Genomic DNA, 15,819 nt, shown 5'->3' on the forward strand with positions numbered 1-15,819 from the left:
ATTCCCAAAAATCAAATATACCTTCAGAGATTTTTCAAGTAAATGGGCAAAATTTTTAAGTATCGAATTTTTTTTCACCATTGGCTTCAACCTGGTCTCATAAACTGTAGTATAACACAAATATATTTATGCCTCAAAGTGCTCTACTTCACAGAAGAAAAATGTTATAGTGATTATATTGTTTTTACTTTTTTGCGTGTTGGTAGTAGTAATGGGTTGCACTGATTTATCCATATTTATGACGTTGGAAAGCTACAGTGTGAATTCATGTGATAGCTAAGCTTGGTTTGTGTTGTATTGTTGTGAGTTCTAGGAATGAGTGGAATAGTTGTCATTCTGCTGGTTTGCTGTACTCCTTTCATTTCTAAAGAACAACTTTTTGCTCCTTGGTAATGTATTAATGGTACAAGATGTAGAATGACATCATTCATTCTTATTTTAACATTTTGGTTACAAGGAATTTTGTGAGCTGTGGGTTGACATGTAGCATCTTTTCCTCTATTTTCATTTTCTAATTTAAGGTTAAGGACACCGAGTTTTTTTGTAATTTCTTATCTTGTATTTTTGACTCTTTTTCCAAAGGAAAGTTTTAAAGTAAAAAGTAGAAGTCCTACCTACCTTCTTGGTATCTTTATTCTAAAGGCAAGTTTGTTTCAAAAATTTGTAAAACAGTGCTCTCCACCAAAAGAAAACAAGATCTCTGGTTGCAGTATGTCTGTTATCTCACTTTTTCTTTCTCTAAATACCTTGGGTTCTTCCTGACAAAACATAGGAAAATGGTGCAGAGGGGTCACTGACCTTGGGGCCCAGCACTCTGCTTGAATAGGGGTAGTGCCTGGCCCAGGAAGGCCTGACACAAGTATTACCTGATTTACAGTGTTTTAATGTGCATTCTGTTGGTTATTAGTGAGGTTGGAGTACTTTTTCTCCCAATTGTTTTGTTATCCACTTGTATTCTCTTTTAAAAAGTTTGTTTTTTATTCATTTATCTACTAGGAATTTAGTAGTTTTTAGTAAAGATTTTTATTTCTTTATTTTCAAGTTAGTTTGCTTTTTAAATTTTGGTTATTTTTTGAAGGCGTATGCACAGGTTTTATTTTTTATGTAAATATATTTTTGAATGTCTTCTTTTCCTTTTTTATTAAGGTAAAATTCACATAAAATTCACCACTTAAACCATTTTAGTACACATTTTCAGGTTTTTTTTTTTTTAAGTAAATTCACAATATTATGCTACTGTCACCACTTTCTAATTCTGGAACATTTTCATTATCGCTCCCCCTCCCCCCAAAAAAGTACATCTTCCCAATTCCCCTCTTCCTTCATCCCCTGGCAACCACTAATTTACTTTCTGTCTCTATGGATTTCCCTATTCTGGACATTTCATATATATAAATGGAATCATCCAATGTATGACATTTTGTGTCTGCCTTCTTTAGCATGTTTCCAAGGGGCATCCATGCTTTATCATAGATGAATATTTCATTTCTTTTTATTGGGGTGTAATATTCTACTCTTTATTCATCAGTTGATGGACAGTTGGGTATTTTTTACATTTTGACTATTATGAATATTGCTGTTACGAACATTTATGTACTTTTTGTGTGTGTGTGCATGGAATTGCTGGGTAATTTGGTCACTACTCTCTATTTAACTTTTTTAGTTACTACTAAACTGATTTTCACAGTGACTATCCCGCCAGCAGTCTATGGGGCTTCTGATTTTCCTACATCCTTGTCAACCTTTATTTTTTATTTTTAAAGTTATTATCATGTCCATTCAAATGAGTTTAAAATAGTATCTTTTTGTGGTTTTGATTTGCATTTTCCTAATAATAATCTTAGGCATTTCTCATGTGCTTACTGGCCATTTGTGTATCTTCTTTGGAGAAATGTATATCTAAGTCCTTTGCTCATTTTTGAATTGGGTCATTCTTTTATTGCAATTGTAAGAATTCTTTGTATTAGTCGATCTTTATAAAGATATGTATCATAAAAGCTATTAAGACCCTTTTCAGATAAATGTTTTCAAAATAGTTTTCTTCAGTTGTATGGGTTGTCTCTTCACTTTTTTTTAAGGTATACTTTTTTTATAGCTTTATTGAAATATAGACAGTTGCTCATATTTACAGTGTACAATTCAATGAGATTTTTTTCAATTACAGTTGACATACAATAATATATTAGTTTCAGTTGTACAGCATAGTGAATAGAGCTCAAGTGATCACCCCACTAAATCTAGTACCCCTCTCCCCGCTTACATATTTATTACAACTGTTGAATATTTTCCTTATGCTACACTTTATATCTCTATGACTATTATGTTAACTATCCATTTGTACTTCTTCATCTCTTTGCCCTTTTTTCCCTGATCCCCCCCAATTCTCCTCCTGTCTAGTACCCCTGAAAATATTCTCTGTATCTATGAGTTTGTTTCCATCTCGTTGATGTTATTATTTACTTTGTTCTTTAGATTCGCATGTACGTGAAATCATGTGGCATTTGTCTTTCTCTGTCTGACTTAGTTCATTCAGCGTAATACCCTCTAGATCTATCAAGTCCATATCTTTTTCCAGCCCCTTCATTTTAGTTTGTGTGTGTCTTTTAATTTGAAGTAAGTCTCTTGTAGGCAGCATATGTAAGGGTGTTGTTTTCTTCTCCATACAACCACCTTGTCCTTTGGTTGGAGCACTTAATTCTTCTCCTTTTGAGGTACTTGTTGATAGGAATGTATTTATTACCATTCTTTATTCCTGTTTTTGATACATGTTTTTTCTTCTTAAAGAAGTCCCTCCAACATTTTCTGTAATAGTGGCTTGGCATTTATAAATTCCTTTAGCTTATTTTTGTCTGGGAAGCTCTTTATCTGTCCTTCGACTCTAAATGAAAGTTTTGCTGAATAAAGTATTCTTGGTTGTAGATCCTGGGTTTTCATCACTTTGAATATTTTCTGCCAAGTCCTTCTGACCTGCAGAGTTTCTTTTGAGAAATCAGCTGCCAGTCTTATTGGTGCTCGCTTGTAGGTAACTAACTGCTTTTCTCTTGCTGCTTTTAAGATTCTCTCTTTGTTATTAACCTTTGGCATTTTAATTATGCTGTGTCTTGGTGTGGGCCTCTTTGAGTTCATCTTTTCTGGGACTGTCTCAGCTTCCTGGGGTTGTATGTCTATTTCATTCAGCAGGTTAAGGGAGTTTTCAATCATTATCTTCATATAGGTTTCCAATTCCTTGTTCTCTCTCTTCTCCTTCCGGTACCCCTATGGTATGGATGTTGTTACATTTAATTTTGTCCCATAGCCTCCTTAAGCTGTCATATTTTTGACTTCTTTTTTCTTGCCGTTCTGATTGCGTAGTGTTCTTGGCTTCCCCATCCTCTATATTGGTGGTTCGACCCTCTTCTTTATTCACTGTGTTGATTCCCTCTAATATACTCTTCATCTCAGATAATCTTCATTTCTGACTGGTTTCTTTTTATAATTTACATTTCCATTTTTATGTTTTTTATCTCTTTGTTAAAGTTCTCACTGAATTCATCTATACTTCCCATAAGTTCATCTAGCATCTTTTTAACCAGTGTTTTGAACTCTGCATCTCTTAAATTGCTTGACTCCATTTTTCCTGTATCTCTGTTCTCTTGTATGGTTTCTGCTTCTGTGTCTTCTCATTTTGGCTGCCTTTCTGTATCTGTTTCTATGTACTAAGCAAAGCTTCTCAGTCTCCTGATTTTAGTAGTGTGTATTTATGTAGTAGATGTCCAGTGGCACAGTCTTGAGAGGGGTTCAGCTGCAGGCCAGTTTTAGCCCCAGCCTGTGTCTCTCCGGGGCCACCTGTTAAGATTCAGCAAGCAATCCACAGATGCTTGTCGTTGCCTCAAGAAGCCATGCCATAAACCGAGGCCAGCTGCCACCAGTGTGAGTCTTAGCACTTCTCAGCAAGTGGCCCTGACTCACCGAGGACACAACTGTATATGGCTTGGGTCGTGCTGCGAGTTGAGGGAGGTAGGAATCCTCTGGGCGGAGTGAACTCTGTTATCTAGTTTGATGACATCTCAACTATGATAGCAGTGCATCCATCCCCACACTGGGAGTGGGGAGGGCTCAACAGAGGAGCAATAGATACCACCAGTACCTCTCTCTGCTTGAGAGAAAGCCTTTCCTCTGGCTCTCACTCCGAAAACTCAGTGCCCCCCTTTAAGTCCCTAGTGCCCCCAGAGCAGCCATCCAGTTGCTGTGACTCACAGCAAGTGAGTTCGTCACTGTGGAAGTCCGGTTGTGGACACGGCCCCTTTAAGAGGAGTGTCTACAGCTACTGTAGCCTCTGTCCCACTCAGCTGCGTGGGGATGGGCAGCCTTGGGTCTTCACCCTCCTGCCTTCTACCATTGCGGAGTGATTTCTTATTTCTTTTCCTAGTTGTAGGGCTTCTGTTCATCTAGACCCGAGGTGACTCTGCTTACTGTTTGCTCTGTTTCCAGCACAACTTTGATATGTTTGCAAGAGATGTACAAAACCTGTCACCTTCACCATTTTGCTCGGTCTCTCTGTCTCTTCACTTTTTGATGGCATCTCTTGATACAGAAAAGTTTTGAATTTGGATGAAGTCAATTTTATCTGTTTTCTCTTTTGCTTGTAAGTTTAGGAAATCTTTTTTTAGAAATGGATATGTGTTTATTTTCTGCATTTGAAAGTTTTTTTTATAACCCTGTTGAGTTTCAGATACACTTGTTATATAACTTAACAGGGTATGCTATAATAATTTAGTTACGTAAATATTTCCCTAGGAATATGAGCTCTTCTACGTCTTGTTCTATGTTTTATTTATATTTGTGTCAGTAATTTATTCAGTGATTCTGTGCCAGGTAGAAGATAGAACAATAGAAAAATTGAAGCCTTACAGAGAGTAAGTGATCAGTAAATATATTTGATAAATTACTGAATTATTATTTTAAATGATATAAAGCAAAATCTCAATATCGGCATTATACTTAAATTATATTTTGAGGCGAGGTAACTGTATAGGTAGGTCGTGTTACTCATGTTTTCATGTCTTCTAAGAAATAAAGAAAATTCATTTCCTTTAATTTTCATTTTGTATATACATTTTTTCAGACTGCTTACAATATAGATACAGTTTCAGTTTGTTAGAATGTTATATTTAATTAAATACATGACAAGCTAATTAAGGAAATTATTTAATTTTGTTTTGATAGTGAAAGCAAGTTGAATACCTTGGTGCAGAAGCTACATGACTTCCTGGCACATTCATCAGAAGACTCTGAAGAAACAAGTTCTCCTCCAAGACTTATGATGAACCAAAGCACAGGTAAATTGAAGAATGTGCAATATCTTCTAGTCTATTTTCTGTTTTTTTTTTTTGAGAGGGAACAGCTATTAAGGCTTTATTAGCCCCTGTGTATCTAGTATTTAGCTGTTATCTGATATTGGAGATTTTAGTATAGATAAATGAAAATACAAGGTTTTATGGTTAGGTGCTTAGAAAAGGATGTGCTTCTGGTTTTATGTGTAATGAAAATGTCTTTTAGAGAAGGGTGATGAATGTTGACTGTGAAAAATAAGTAGTGTTAGAAGAGGTGGGAATAGTACAGAAATTCATGTATTATTATATTTTTTGTTGTTTGATAAATTCTCTGAGTAGATTTGGTGCTTATGTTTTTAAATTAAAAAACACTTTAACACCTCCTCTCTACTTCCTTTTTTTCTTTTTTAAAGTATCCTATATCTTGTAATGATTACAATTACTTGTTTCGAGGATTTCGAGCATAGTTACATATATAAGAGCTGAATACACACACATACACAGATGTGCACATGCACACAAACACAAGATGTACAAACAGTATGAGAGGTAAATCACAGTGAAAATTTAAACTATATGTATAATTAGAGTTCTAGAAAGAGAGAAGAGGTGGAATAGGTTAGTAGCCAAATTGAAGCGATATTGGTTGAGCATTTTCTAAAAGCGATGAAAGACATTAAGCCATAGATTCATGAAAGTCTGTGAATCTCAAGTAAGATGAATGTAAAGAAAGCCACAACTTGGCATATCATAATTGAACTCCCAAAGAACAACAACCAAGAGAAAATCTTACAAGCAGCCAGAGGAAAAAAGTCACTGTTTTCAAAGGAACAATAACACTGATAGCTCATTTGACAACAGGAACAATAGAAGCTAGATGACAAGGAAATGATTTCTTTAAAGTGCCAAATGAAAATAATTGCCAACATAGAACTCTTATGTTCAGTGAAAGTGTGTTCCATAGTGAAGGTGGAATAAAGACAAAAAGTGCTAAGTTGATGTCAGCAGACCTATAAATAGAGGAAATATTAAAGGATTTTATTAAATCAGAAGGAAAATAATTTGAAATGTCAATACCAAAACACTGGAAACAATGAATAACAATAGGGAGGGTAAATAGGTGGATAAAACTAAATACATGCTTGCTATCTACTCCATAGTTTCTATTCTTAATTCACAAATTGTCCCAACAATGTTTTTATAGGTAAGTCTACCCCTCCCAAGTCCATGATCCAGTTGAAGATTACACTTTGCATATAGTTGTATTGTCTCCAGTCTTTTTAAATCTGAAACAGTTTTTCTGTTTATTGGAACCATGACATTTGGTGATCTTTCTCTCAGTGTTGATTTGTCCAGTTACTTATACTTAGATTCAAGTTATTTATTTTGGTAGAATTACTATGTAAGTGGTGTTATGTTCTTGTCAGTATATTATTTTATAAGGCACATGATATAATTATTCCCTTTATTGGTTATGTTAACTTAGTTTATTTGATTATGGTTGTTTTGCTATATTAACGTACTAGAAACTTATGATTTATTCCTTTGTAACTAATAAGTAATTTGTTGGAGATTACTTTGAAACTACATAGGTATTCTTTTCATTATCAAAAGTTAGCATGTATTTTCTATGGCAAATTACCACAACCTTTGCAGCTTAAAACAACCCAAATTTATTATCTGATTAGATAACTGTTCTGTAGGTCAGGAGAGGCCAAGTTAAAGTTTCAATGAGACTACGTGTGTTCCTTTCTGGAGGCTCTATGGAAAAATTCATTTCCATGCTCATTCAGGTTGTTGGCAGAATTCAGTTCCTTGTGGTTTTAGGTCTGAGAGCACTCCCCACTTCTTGCTAATGTTGGCCAGGATTCTCTTTCTCAGTTCTTTAGGGCCATTCGCATTTCTTCTCCATCATCAAAGCCAGCAACAAACAGCACATCAAGTTTTTCTCATGCCTTGAATCTCCCTGGCTTACCTTTTTGCTTGCTGCTTCTGCCACCTTTTATCACCAGCTGCAGAAGTTTTTCTACTCTTAAGGACCCACATGATTAGATTACGTTCACTTTCCTCTTACCTCCCTCTGATAACCTCCCATTTTTAAGGTCAACTGTGCCATTTTACATAGCACAATCATGGGAGTGGTATTTCCTTATATTCACAGGTTCTTGGAATTATGGGGCATGAAATCCTGGGGCCATTCATATAAATTCTGCCTACACAGTATCCGTGCATGATTCTTGTCTGAATGATTTATTACAATGTTTTCAAAATGGTGATTTTCTAATCTATCATTCCTTCTGTGTTTGAGTTGGTATGTTGCTATAAGGAAGAGTTTTTTTCCCCATGAATATTCTCTTGCGATCATAATTTATTTCAGTGCTCAAATTGTTGTACTGGTTAGTGGGAACCTCTTCTATATGGCTCCTGCTGACATTTTCACAAGACTTGGTTAGTGGGAACCTCTTCTATATGGCTCCTGCTGACATTTTCACAAGACTTCATCATCCTTGAGCACATCCTTACATTCTTCCCTCACAAGATGTTCAATGTTTACATTGCGTTTTCCCTTCCCCAGCCCTGGAATAAGTTATTTCTCCAAAGAGTTCGGATTCCTTTCAGTGTGACATAGTATTTGGAAACCAAGATCTGGATTTATGATGTGCTCATTGCCAGCAGGATGTCTGTGCTTTTAGGCCTTTTCACAGAGAAAGCCAGTTATATGTTACATTTTCATGAGTTGATAGTTTTAATTCTAATTTGATAGCACAGACTTCATTCTAATCTTCCTCTTTTTATATTTTAACTTCTTTCTCCAATAGAAAGAAACCTGGATCCTATATACTCAATTTATGCTCAGTCCTCATTGTACCCATGTAGTTTAAAATTCGCTAACCATACTATCACAATAAAGAAACCTATCTAGCATTAAATATTTGTTTTAAGTTCTATTTATCTGTAGAATTAATTTATATTGTCAGAATTCTTTGTTTAGTAGTTAGTTGAGGTGTTCTTCTGTTAGTGGCAGAGTAGCTCCATTTTGACTAATTGACTTTTCCCACAGATAGCAATTATAAACTGGCCAATACTGAAAACAATAATATGAAGGAACTGGACAGTGACAAAAAGCCGACACAAACTGAAAGGGAGTCAACACATGGAAGAAGGAAATACCAATAGCTGAATTCCCAGTTGTTAAGCCTTTTTTCCCTTAGGGAAGTTGCCTGGTAGCTCAATTGGTGGCATTTAAGACTTGGATTGAAACCTGCATTTTTATTGGATGAGGTATTGAGAAATTTAGAGGGAATCATAGCAGCTTTAGTAAAGAGTGTGTGTGTGGGAGATCCCATCTGGAAGAGATCGGCAGATTGAGAGCTCCAAAATCTGCAAAAACTAACCATATCTCCAGTTGAATTGCTCAGATGCAGTCCAGATTCCAGGCAGCCCAGTTAGGGCTAAAAGAACAGATTAAAGCTTTCAGCTGCTTCTACTACAGGGTAGGCAGTTTGGGGTTTGAGTTCAGCCAAGTTAACTATTTGCTATTAACAAAAATATCAGCTCTTTGGAGGAACAACAAGAAGATCTAATGAAAGATCACTGGATCTTTCAAAATGTTGAGTATCAAACATAGATGAGGAAAGAGGAAGTGACCCATGCTCAAAAGGAAAGGCAATCAATAGAGACCAACCCACAGATGACTCAAATATTGAACTGAGCAGACAAGAATTAATATTTATGATGAATGGACAAATAGGAAATCTCAGCACAGACATAGAAACTGTAAAAAAGAACAAATTTGAAATTCTAGAACTGAAAAATATAATTTCTGAATAACGAATCATTTTACTTCACAGAAATTAGAGGTAGCAGAAGTATCAGTGAATTTGCTCATAGACTAATAGAAATTTTCCAATCTGAGAATAGAAAACGTTAACAAATAAAAAGTGCAGAACACTTGATCTTCAGATACTCTCCTCAGTAAAACTGTATAGTTATCAACCAAATACATGCAAAGAATAAGAATGTTTAACTCATACTCAGGGAAAAAGAGTCAATAGAAACTCTCAGTGGGCCCAGTGTTTTGTAGTTAATCCACATAACTAATCTTGCATATGTTTTGTTAGTTTTTTTCCTAAGTTCTTCCATTTTCTGGGGTGCTCTTCTAAATTCTCTTGTTTTTAGATTCCAATTTCAGTTTCCAGTTGTTCATTGAAGGTATATAGGAATTCAATTATCTTTTTTTTATGTTGACCTTATATTTGGCGGACTTGCTATAGGAAGCTTCTTTTTTTTTCCTTAACCTTGTATATTCCTTGGAGGTTTCTACTTATGTCATTTGCAAATAAGATCAGTTTTATTTTGTCCTTTTCACCTGTGTGCCTTTTAATTCCTTTTCTTGCTTCATTATATTGTGTAGACCTTACTACATTTTCCATTATTGTGTTGAAGAAGAGTGGTGATAACAGATCCTCTCTGTGGTTCTGATCTTAGTGGGAAAGCATTCAATCTTTCACCATTATTAAGTGTGATGGTTCCTGTATATGTATTTTGTAAATGCTCTTTATCAAATTGAGGAAGTTCCCCTCTATTTCTAGTTTTCTGATTTTTTTTAATTGACATTGTTATTGAGATACTAGTAGATTAACATGTAATAGTAACAACTAATGCAGAGCTCTTGTACAGTCTCCCCGGTTTCCCACAATGGTAACATTTTATAAAACTATAATATATTATCATAACCAGGTTATTGATATCTACCAGTCTGATTCAGATTTCCTCAGTTTTACTTATAGTTGTATATATTTATTAAACAGTATACAATTTTATTAAACGTGGTTAAATCATGTATCCACTCCAACAGTCAAGATACAGATTACTCATCTTGCCCTTTTATAATTATGCTCAGCTCCTTACCTCCAAATCTAATCTGCCTAACACCTGGTAGTCACTAATCTATCCTCCATTTCTAAAATTTCTAAAATTTTTTCATCTTCTCCAACTGAAACTGTGTTCCCATTTAACAATGACTTCCTAATGTCCTTTCCTCCAGCCCTTGGCAACCACCATTCTACATTCTGTCTCTATGAATTTGGCTACTTTAGGAAACTCATATAAGTGCGATCATACAATATTTGTCCTTTTGTGTTTGGCTTATTTTACTTAGTATATTGCCTTCAAGGTTTATCATTATTGTAGCATGTTTCAAACTTTCCTTTCTTTTTAAGGTTTAATAGGATTCCATTGTCTGTATATACTATATTTAGTTTATCATTCATCTGTCAGTGGACATTTGGGTCAGATACATGATTTACAAATATTTTACACCATTCTGTTGGTTGTCTTTAATTTTCTCGGTGGTGTTCTTTGAAGCGCAAAATATTTTAATTTTGATGAAGTTCAGTTTATCAGATTTTTCTTTTGTTGCTTATATTTTCTTTGTTGCTTTTGGTATCATACTAAGAATCCATTACTAAATCCAAGGTCACAAAGATTTACCTCTATATTTTCTCCTAAGAGCTTTGTAGTTTTAACTCGTAGGTCTTTGATGCATTTGAAATTAATTTTATGTGGTGTGACACAAGGCTCCAACTTCATTTTTTTGCATGTGGATTCACAGTTATGCCAGTACCATTTGTTGAAAAGACTATTCTTTCCACATTGAGTAGCATTGGCATCTTTGTTGAAAATTGGTTGACCATAGATATATGGATTTATTTCTGGACTTTTAATTCTTTTGACTAATACACGTGTCTATCCTTTCGCCAGTACTACACTGTCTTGATTACAGTTGTTTTACAGTAAGTTTTGAAATCGTGAAGTGTGAGTCTTCCTATTTTCTTTTTCGTTTTGATGTTTGTTTTGGCTCTGGGTCCCTTTTAATTCTATATGAAGTTTGGAATGAGCTTTTCAATTTCTACAAAGAAGTCAGCTGGAATTCTGACAGGAATTGCACTGTATCTGTAGATCATTTTGGGGAGTATTGCCATCTTAACGTTAAATCTTGTGATTCACAAACATGGGGTATTTTTTCCATTGATTTAGATCTTTATCTCAATGAGGTTTCGTAGTTTTCAGAATATAAGTTTTGTACTTTCGTTAAATTTGTTTCTAAATATTTTATTCTTTTTGATGCTATTGTAAGTGGATTGTTTACTTAATTTTACTTTCAGATCATTCATTGCAAGTATATAGAAATACAATTGATTTTTGTATGTTGTTCTTGTATCCTTCAACCTTTGTGAACTTGTTTGTTCTAATAATTTTTTAGTGGATTTCTTAGGATTTCTATATACATGATAGTGTCATCTCTAAAAAGAGATACAGTTGACTCTTGAACAACATGGAGATTAAGGGCTCTGGACACCCCGTCCTGCCCAGCACAGTCAAAAATCCACGTGTAACTTGACTCCTCAAATAACTTAACTATAGTCGTTTCTCGTTATTTGCAGAGGATTAGTTCCAGGACTCCTTGCGGATACTAAACTCTTCATGTGTTCAAGTCCCTTATATAAAATGGCACAGAACAATGCATGCAGTTGGCCCTCCACATCCGCAGATTCCCAACCGTGGATCGAAAATACTGTCTTTGATCTGTGGTTGGTTAAATCCGTAGTTGTGAAACCCATGGATATGGAGGTCTGACTGTATATTTATTGAAAAAAATAAGTGGACCTATGTGATTCAAACCCGTATGGTTCAAACCCGTATTGTTCAAGGGTCAGCTGTTGTTTTACTTCCTTCTTTCAAACTTGATGCCTTTTGTCTACTTGCTCTAGCTAGAATCTCCATTGCAATCTTGTATTTTTATTTTTATTTATTTATTTATTTTTGTTGTTGCAGAAAAGAAAAGCTTTATTAGAAAGGAAAATACACTTCCAGACGTGGAAGCGAGCCTGAGCAAGAGAAGCATGGCTCAAAAGGCCTCCATTACAATTTTGAATAGAAGTGGCAGTAGTGGATTTTCTTGTCTTGTTCCTTATCTTAAAGGGGAAAGGATTCAGTCTTTCACCATCAAATATGATACCTATGGGTATTTTGTAGATAGTTGAGGAAGTTCCATTTTCTTTAGAGTTTTTAAAAAATAGATTTTATATTTTAGAGTGGTTTTAGGTTCACAGAAAAAGTGAGTGGAAAGTACAGAGATACCTTACATATTCCTCCCCACACATGCACTGCTTCCCCCAGTGCTATCGTCCCGCACCACAGTTACAATAGATGAACCTATGTTGACAATAGATTTGTTACAATAGATGAACCTATGTTGACAAGTCATTATCACTCAAAACCCAAAATCTAGTTTGCATTAGATTTTATTCTTGGTGTACATTCTAGGGATTTTTGACAAATGTGTAATTGCATGTGTCTACTATTACAGTATTGTACAGTTTAGTTTCACTGAAGTATAAATCCTCTATTTGTCTGTCCATTCTTCCCCCCAACCCTTGGCAAGCACTGATCTTTTAACTGTCACCATAATTTTGCCTTTACCAGAACGTCATATAGTTGGAATCATATAGTATGTAGCCTTTTCAGATTAGCTTCTTTCACTTAGTAATATGCAATCAAGTTTCCTCCATCTTTTTCGTGGATTGATAGCTCATTTCTTTTTAGCACTGAATAATATTTCGTTGTCTGGGTATACCAGAGTTGGTTGGATATCAGAGTTGCTTCCATGTTTTGACAATTACGAATAAAGCTACTTATAAAAATGTGTGTATGTGTGTATGTGTGTGTATATGTGTGTATATATATGTGTATATAAAAGATGTCTATGTAAAATGAAGATGTTTATAAGAATCTGTATGCAGGTTTTGGAGTAGATACAGTTTTAACTTATTTGTGTAAATATCAAGAAGTATATGTGATTGCTGGATCATATAGTAGGAGTATGGTTAATTTTGTAAGAAACTGCCAAAATGCCTTTAAAAGGCGCTGTACAATTTGGAATTCCCATCAGCGATGAATGAGAGTTCCTGTTCCACATCTTCACTAGCATTTAGTGTTGTCAGTGTTCTGCATTTTCTCCATTCTGATAGGTGTATGGTTTTGTTTTAATTTCCAATTTCCTAATGACATATGATGTAGAGCAGCTTTTTATATGCTTATTCGCCATCTGTATATCTTCTTTGGTAAGGTGTCTTCAGATCTTTTGTGTATTTTTAATCATATTGTTCATTTTATTATTGTTGAGTTCTTTATGTATTTTAGATAATATTCCTTTATCAGATAACGTCTTCTGCAAATATTTTCTTCCAGTATGTGGGAGAAAGACTTGTTTTTTATTCTCTTGAAGTTGCTAGTATTTTGTTGAGGACTTTTGCATCTATATTTATAAGTGATATTGGTTTGTAGATTTTTCTTTTTGTGGCATCTTTTCTGGTTTTGGTATGATACTGGTCTCATAAAATGAGTTGGGAAATGTTCCTTTTTTAATTTGTATTTTTCAGTTAGAGTTGACATTCAGTATTATTTTGTATTAGTTTCAGGTATACAGCATAGAGTTTAGACATTTATATAATTTATGAGATGATCCCTCCAATTAGTCGTGTACTCATCTGACACTATATATAGTTATTACAATATTATCGACTATATTTTTTATGCTATACTTTACACTCCTGTGACTATTTTGTAACTACCAGTTTGTACTTATCCTTTTACCTTTTCCACCCATGCCTTCAATCCCCCTTCCATCTGGCAATCATTAGTTTGTTCTATCTATGAGTCTGTTTTTGTTTTGTTTATTTATTTTTTTGTTCATTTTGTTGTTGTTGTTCCTTAGATTCCACATATAAGTGAAATCGTATGGTATTTGTCTTCCTTTGTCTGACTTATTTCACTTAGCATGATACACTCTAGGTCCATCCATGTTGTTGCAAATTTCATTTTTTTATGACTGAGTGACATTTCATTGTATATATGTACAACTTCTTTATCCAATCATCTATCAATAGGCTGTTTTCTTCTTTTTTTAGTGGAAGAGTTTGTGAAGAAGTTGTAGTAATTCTTTGCCTTTTTAAAAAATTATTTTGGTGTAATTCAGTGGTGAATCCACATGGACCTTTGCTTTACTTTGTGGGTAGGTTTTTGATTTCTAGTTCAGTCTCTTCAGTTATAGGTCCATTTACATTGTCTATTCTTGAGTCAGTTTTAGCAGTTTGTGTATGTTTAAGAATTTGTCCATTTCATTTAGGTTATCTTAATTTTTTAGTGTACAATTATTCATATTTCTTTATAATCCTTTTATTTCTTTAAAGTATATAGTAACAATCCCTCTTTAATTTCTAATTCTAGTAATTTGAGTCTTGTCTCTTTTTTTTCTTGGTCAATCCAGTCTAAGGTATGTCAGTTTCATTTATCTTTACAAAGAACTACAGTTGGCCCTCCGTGTCCCCGAGATCCACGTCTACAGATTCAACAAACCATGAATAGAAAATATTTGGAAAAACAATGTTGTTGTTGTTGGGCCTATCATGATTGTGTCTGTACTGTATATGTACAGACTTTTTTCCTTGTCATTTCCTAAACAATACGACAACTCATAACATTTACATTGTATTAGGTATTATAAGTAATCTAGAGATGATTTAAAGTATATGGGAGGATATGCCATTTTATATAAGGAACTTGAGGCTTTGAGGACTTTGGTAGCTGCAGGGAGTTTTGGAACCAGTCCCTCACAGATACCAAGAAATGACTATAGCTTTTGGTTTTATCGATTTTTCTCTATTTTTTTTTCCATTTTCTGTTTCATTAGTTTCTGCTGTAATCTTTATTATTTCCTTCATTGTGCTTTCTTTAGATTTAGTTTGTTGTTATTTTTCTAGTGTCTCATGGTGAAGAGAAATACAGTTTATTAACAATACGGTTTTTTTAGTGGAAGATGAAGCTTAAATTTTCTCTTAAGGGAATATACTTTAGAAAATTATAGTAGGAGATGTTTTGGTATCAAACTATTTTTAGAAATTTAATGCTTTTTAAGAAGGTGTTAATATGTCAAAAGAGAACAGAAAACTTATAGGAATATTTTAATGTGGATAATGTATTACCAATACTGTCATATTTTATAGATTGAAAAATGAATTTGTGGAGTTGTAGGTATTGCTGTTCTGTTTGATAATGTATTGAAGAGATAAATAATGTTTTTATTTCTTCTCTTAAGATAAAATCAGTGGTTCTGGAAATAACTCTGATATGATGGAAAACAGCAAAGAAGAGGTAAAAAGAATTTCAAATATTTAAAAGATACTTATTACTTACTAATAACCAACTAGAATATATTTCATCAAATTACTTCTATTAATACATGTTTGTGTTTAAGTTTACTATTATATCCAAATATTATTATACTTCATTTTGGATAGTTGTCCATTTTTAGAAGGTATTTATTGATTTTGTTATTACTGTGGTTCCCTTCAGCAGTATGCCTAAAGTCAGAAAACAGAAGGCTTGCTCACAGGTGCTTAAAATGGCTGTTATGGGCAAGACTCCACAGTTCTGAGATCTTGCA

At 34.1% G+C, this 15,819-nt stretch overlaps 1 protein-coding gene across 8 annotated transcripts in view; it reads left to right on the forward strand.

The window, feature by feature from the left end:
* The window catches only part of ATRX (ATRX, chromatin remodeler), a 262,193-nt gene that overhangs the window by 58,242 nt on the left and 188,132 nt on the right, over positions 1–15,819 (forward strand). For all 8 annotated transcript variants that reach the window (XM_011384940.2, XM_011384947.2, XM_011384944.2 and 5 more), the window contains 2 exons: positions 5,206–5,318; positions 15,472–15,527. In XM_011384940.2, the coding sequence (XP_011383242.1) occupies positions 5,206–5,318; positions 15,472–15,527 (169 nt within the window). The remainder of the gene's footprint in view (positions 1–5,205; positions 5,319–15,471; positions 15,528–15,819) is intronic.

This window comes from Pteropus vampyrus, unplaced genomic scaffold (assembly GCF_000151845.1).
Source record: "Pteropus vampyrus isolate Shadow unplaced genomic scaffold, Pvam_2.0 Scaffold635, whole genome shotgun sequence".
Lineage (NCBI taxonomy): Eukaryota > Metazoa > Chordata > Mammalia > Chiroptera > Pteropodidae > Pteropus > Pteropus vampyrus.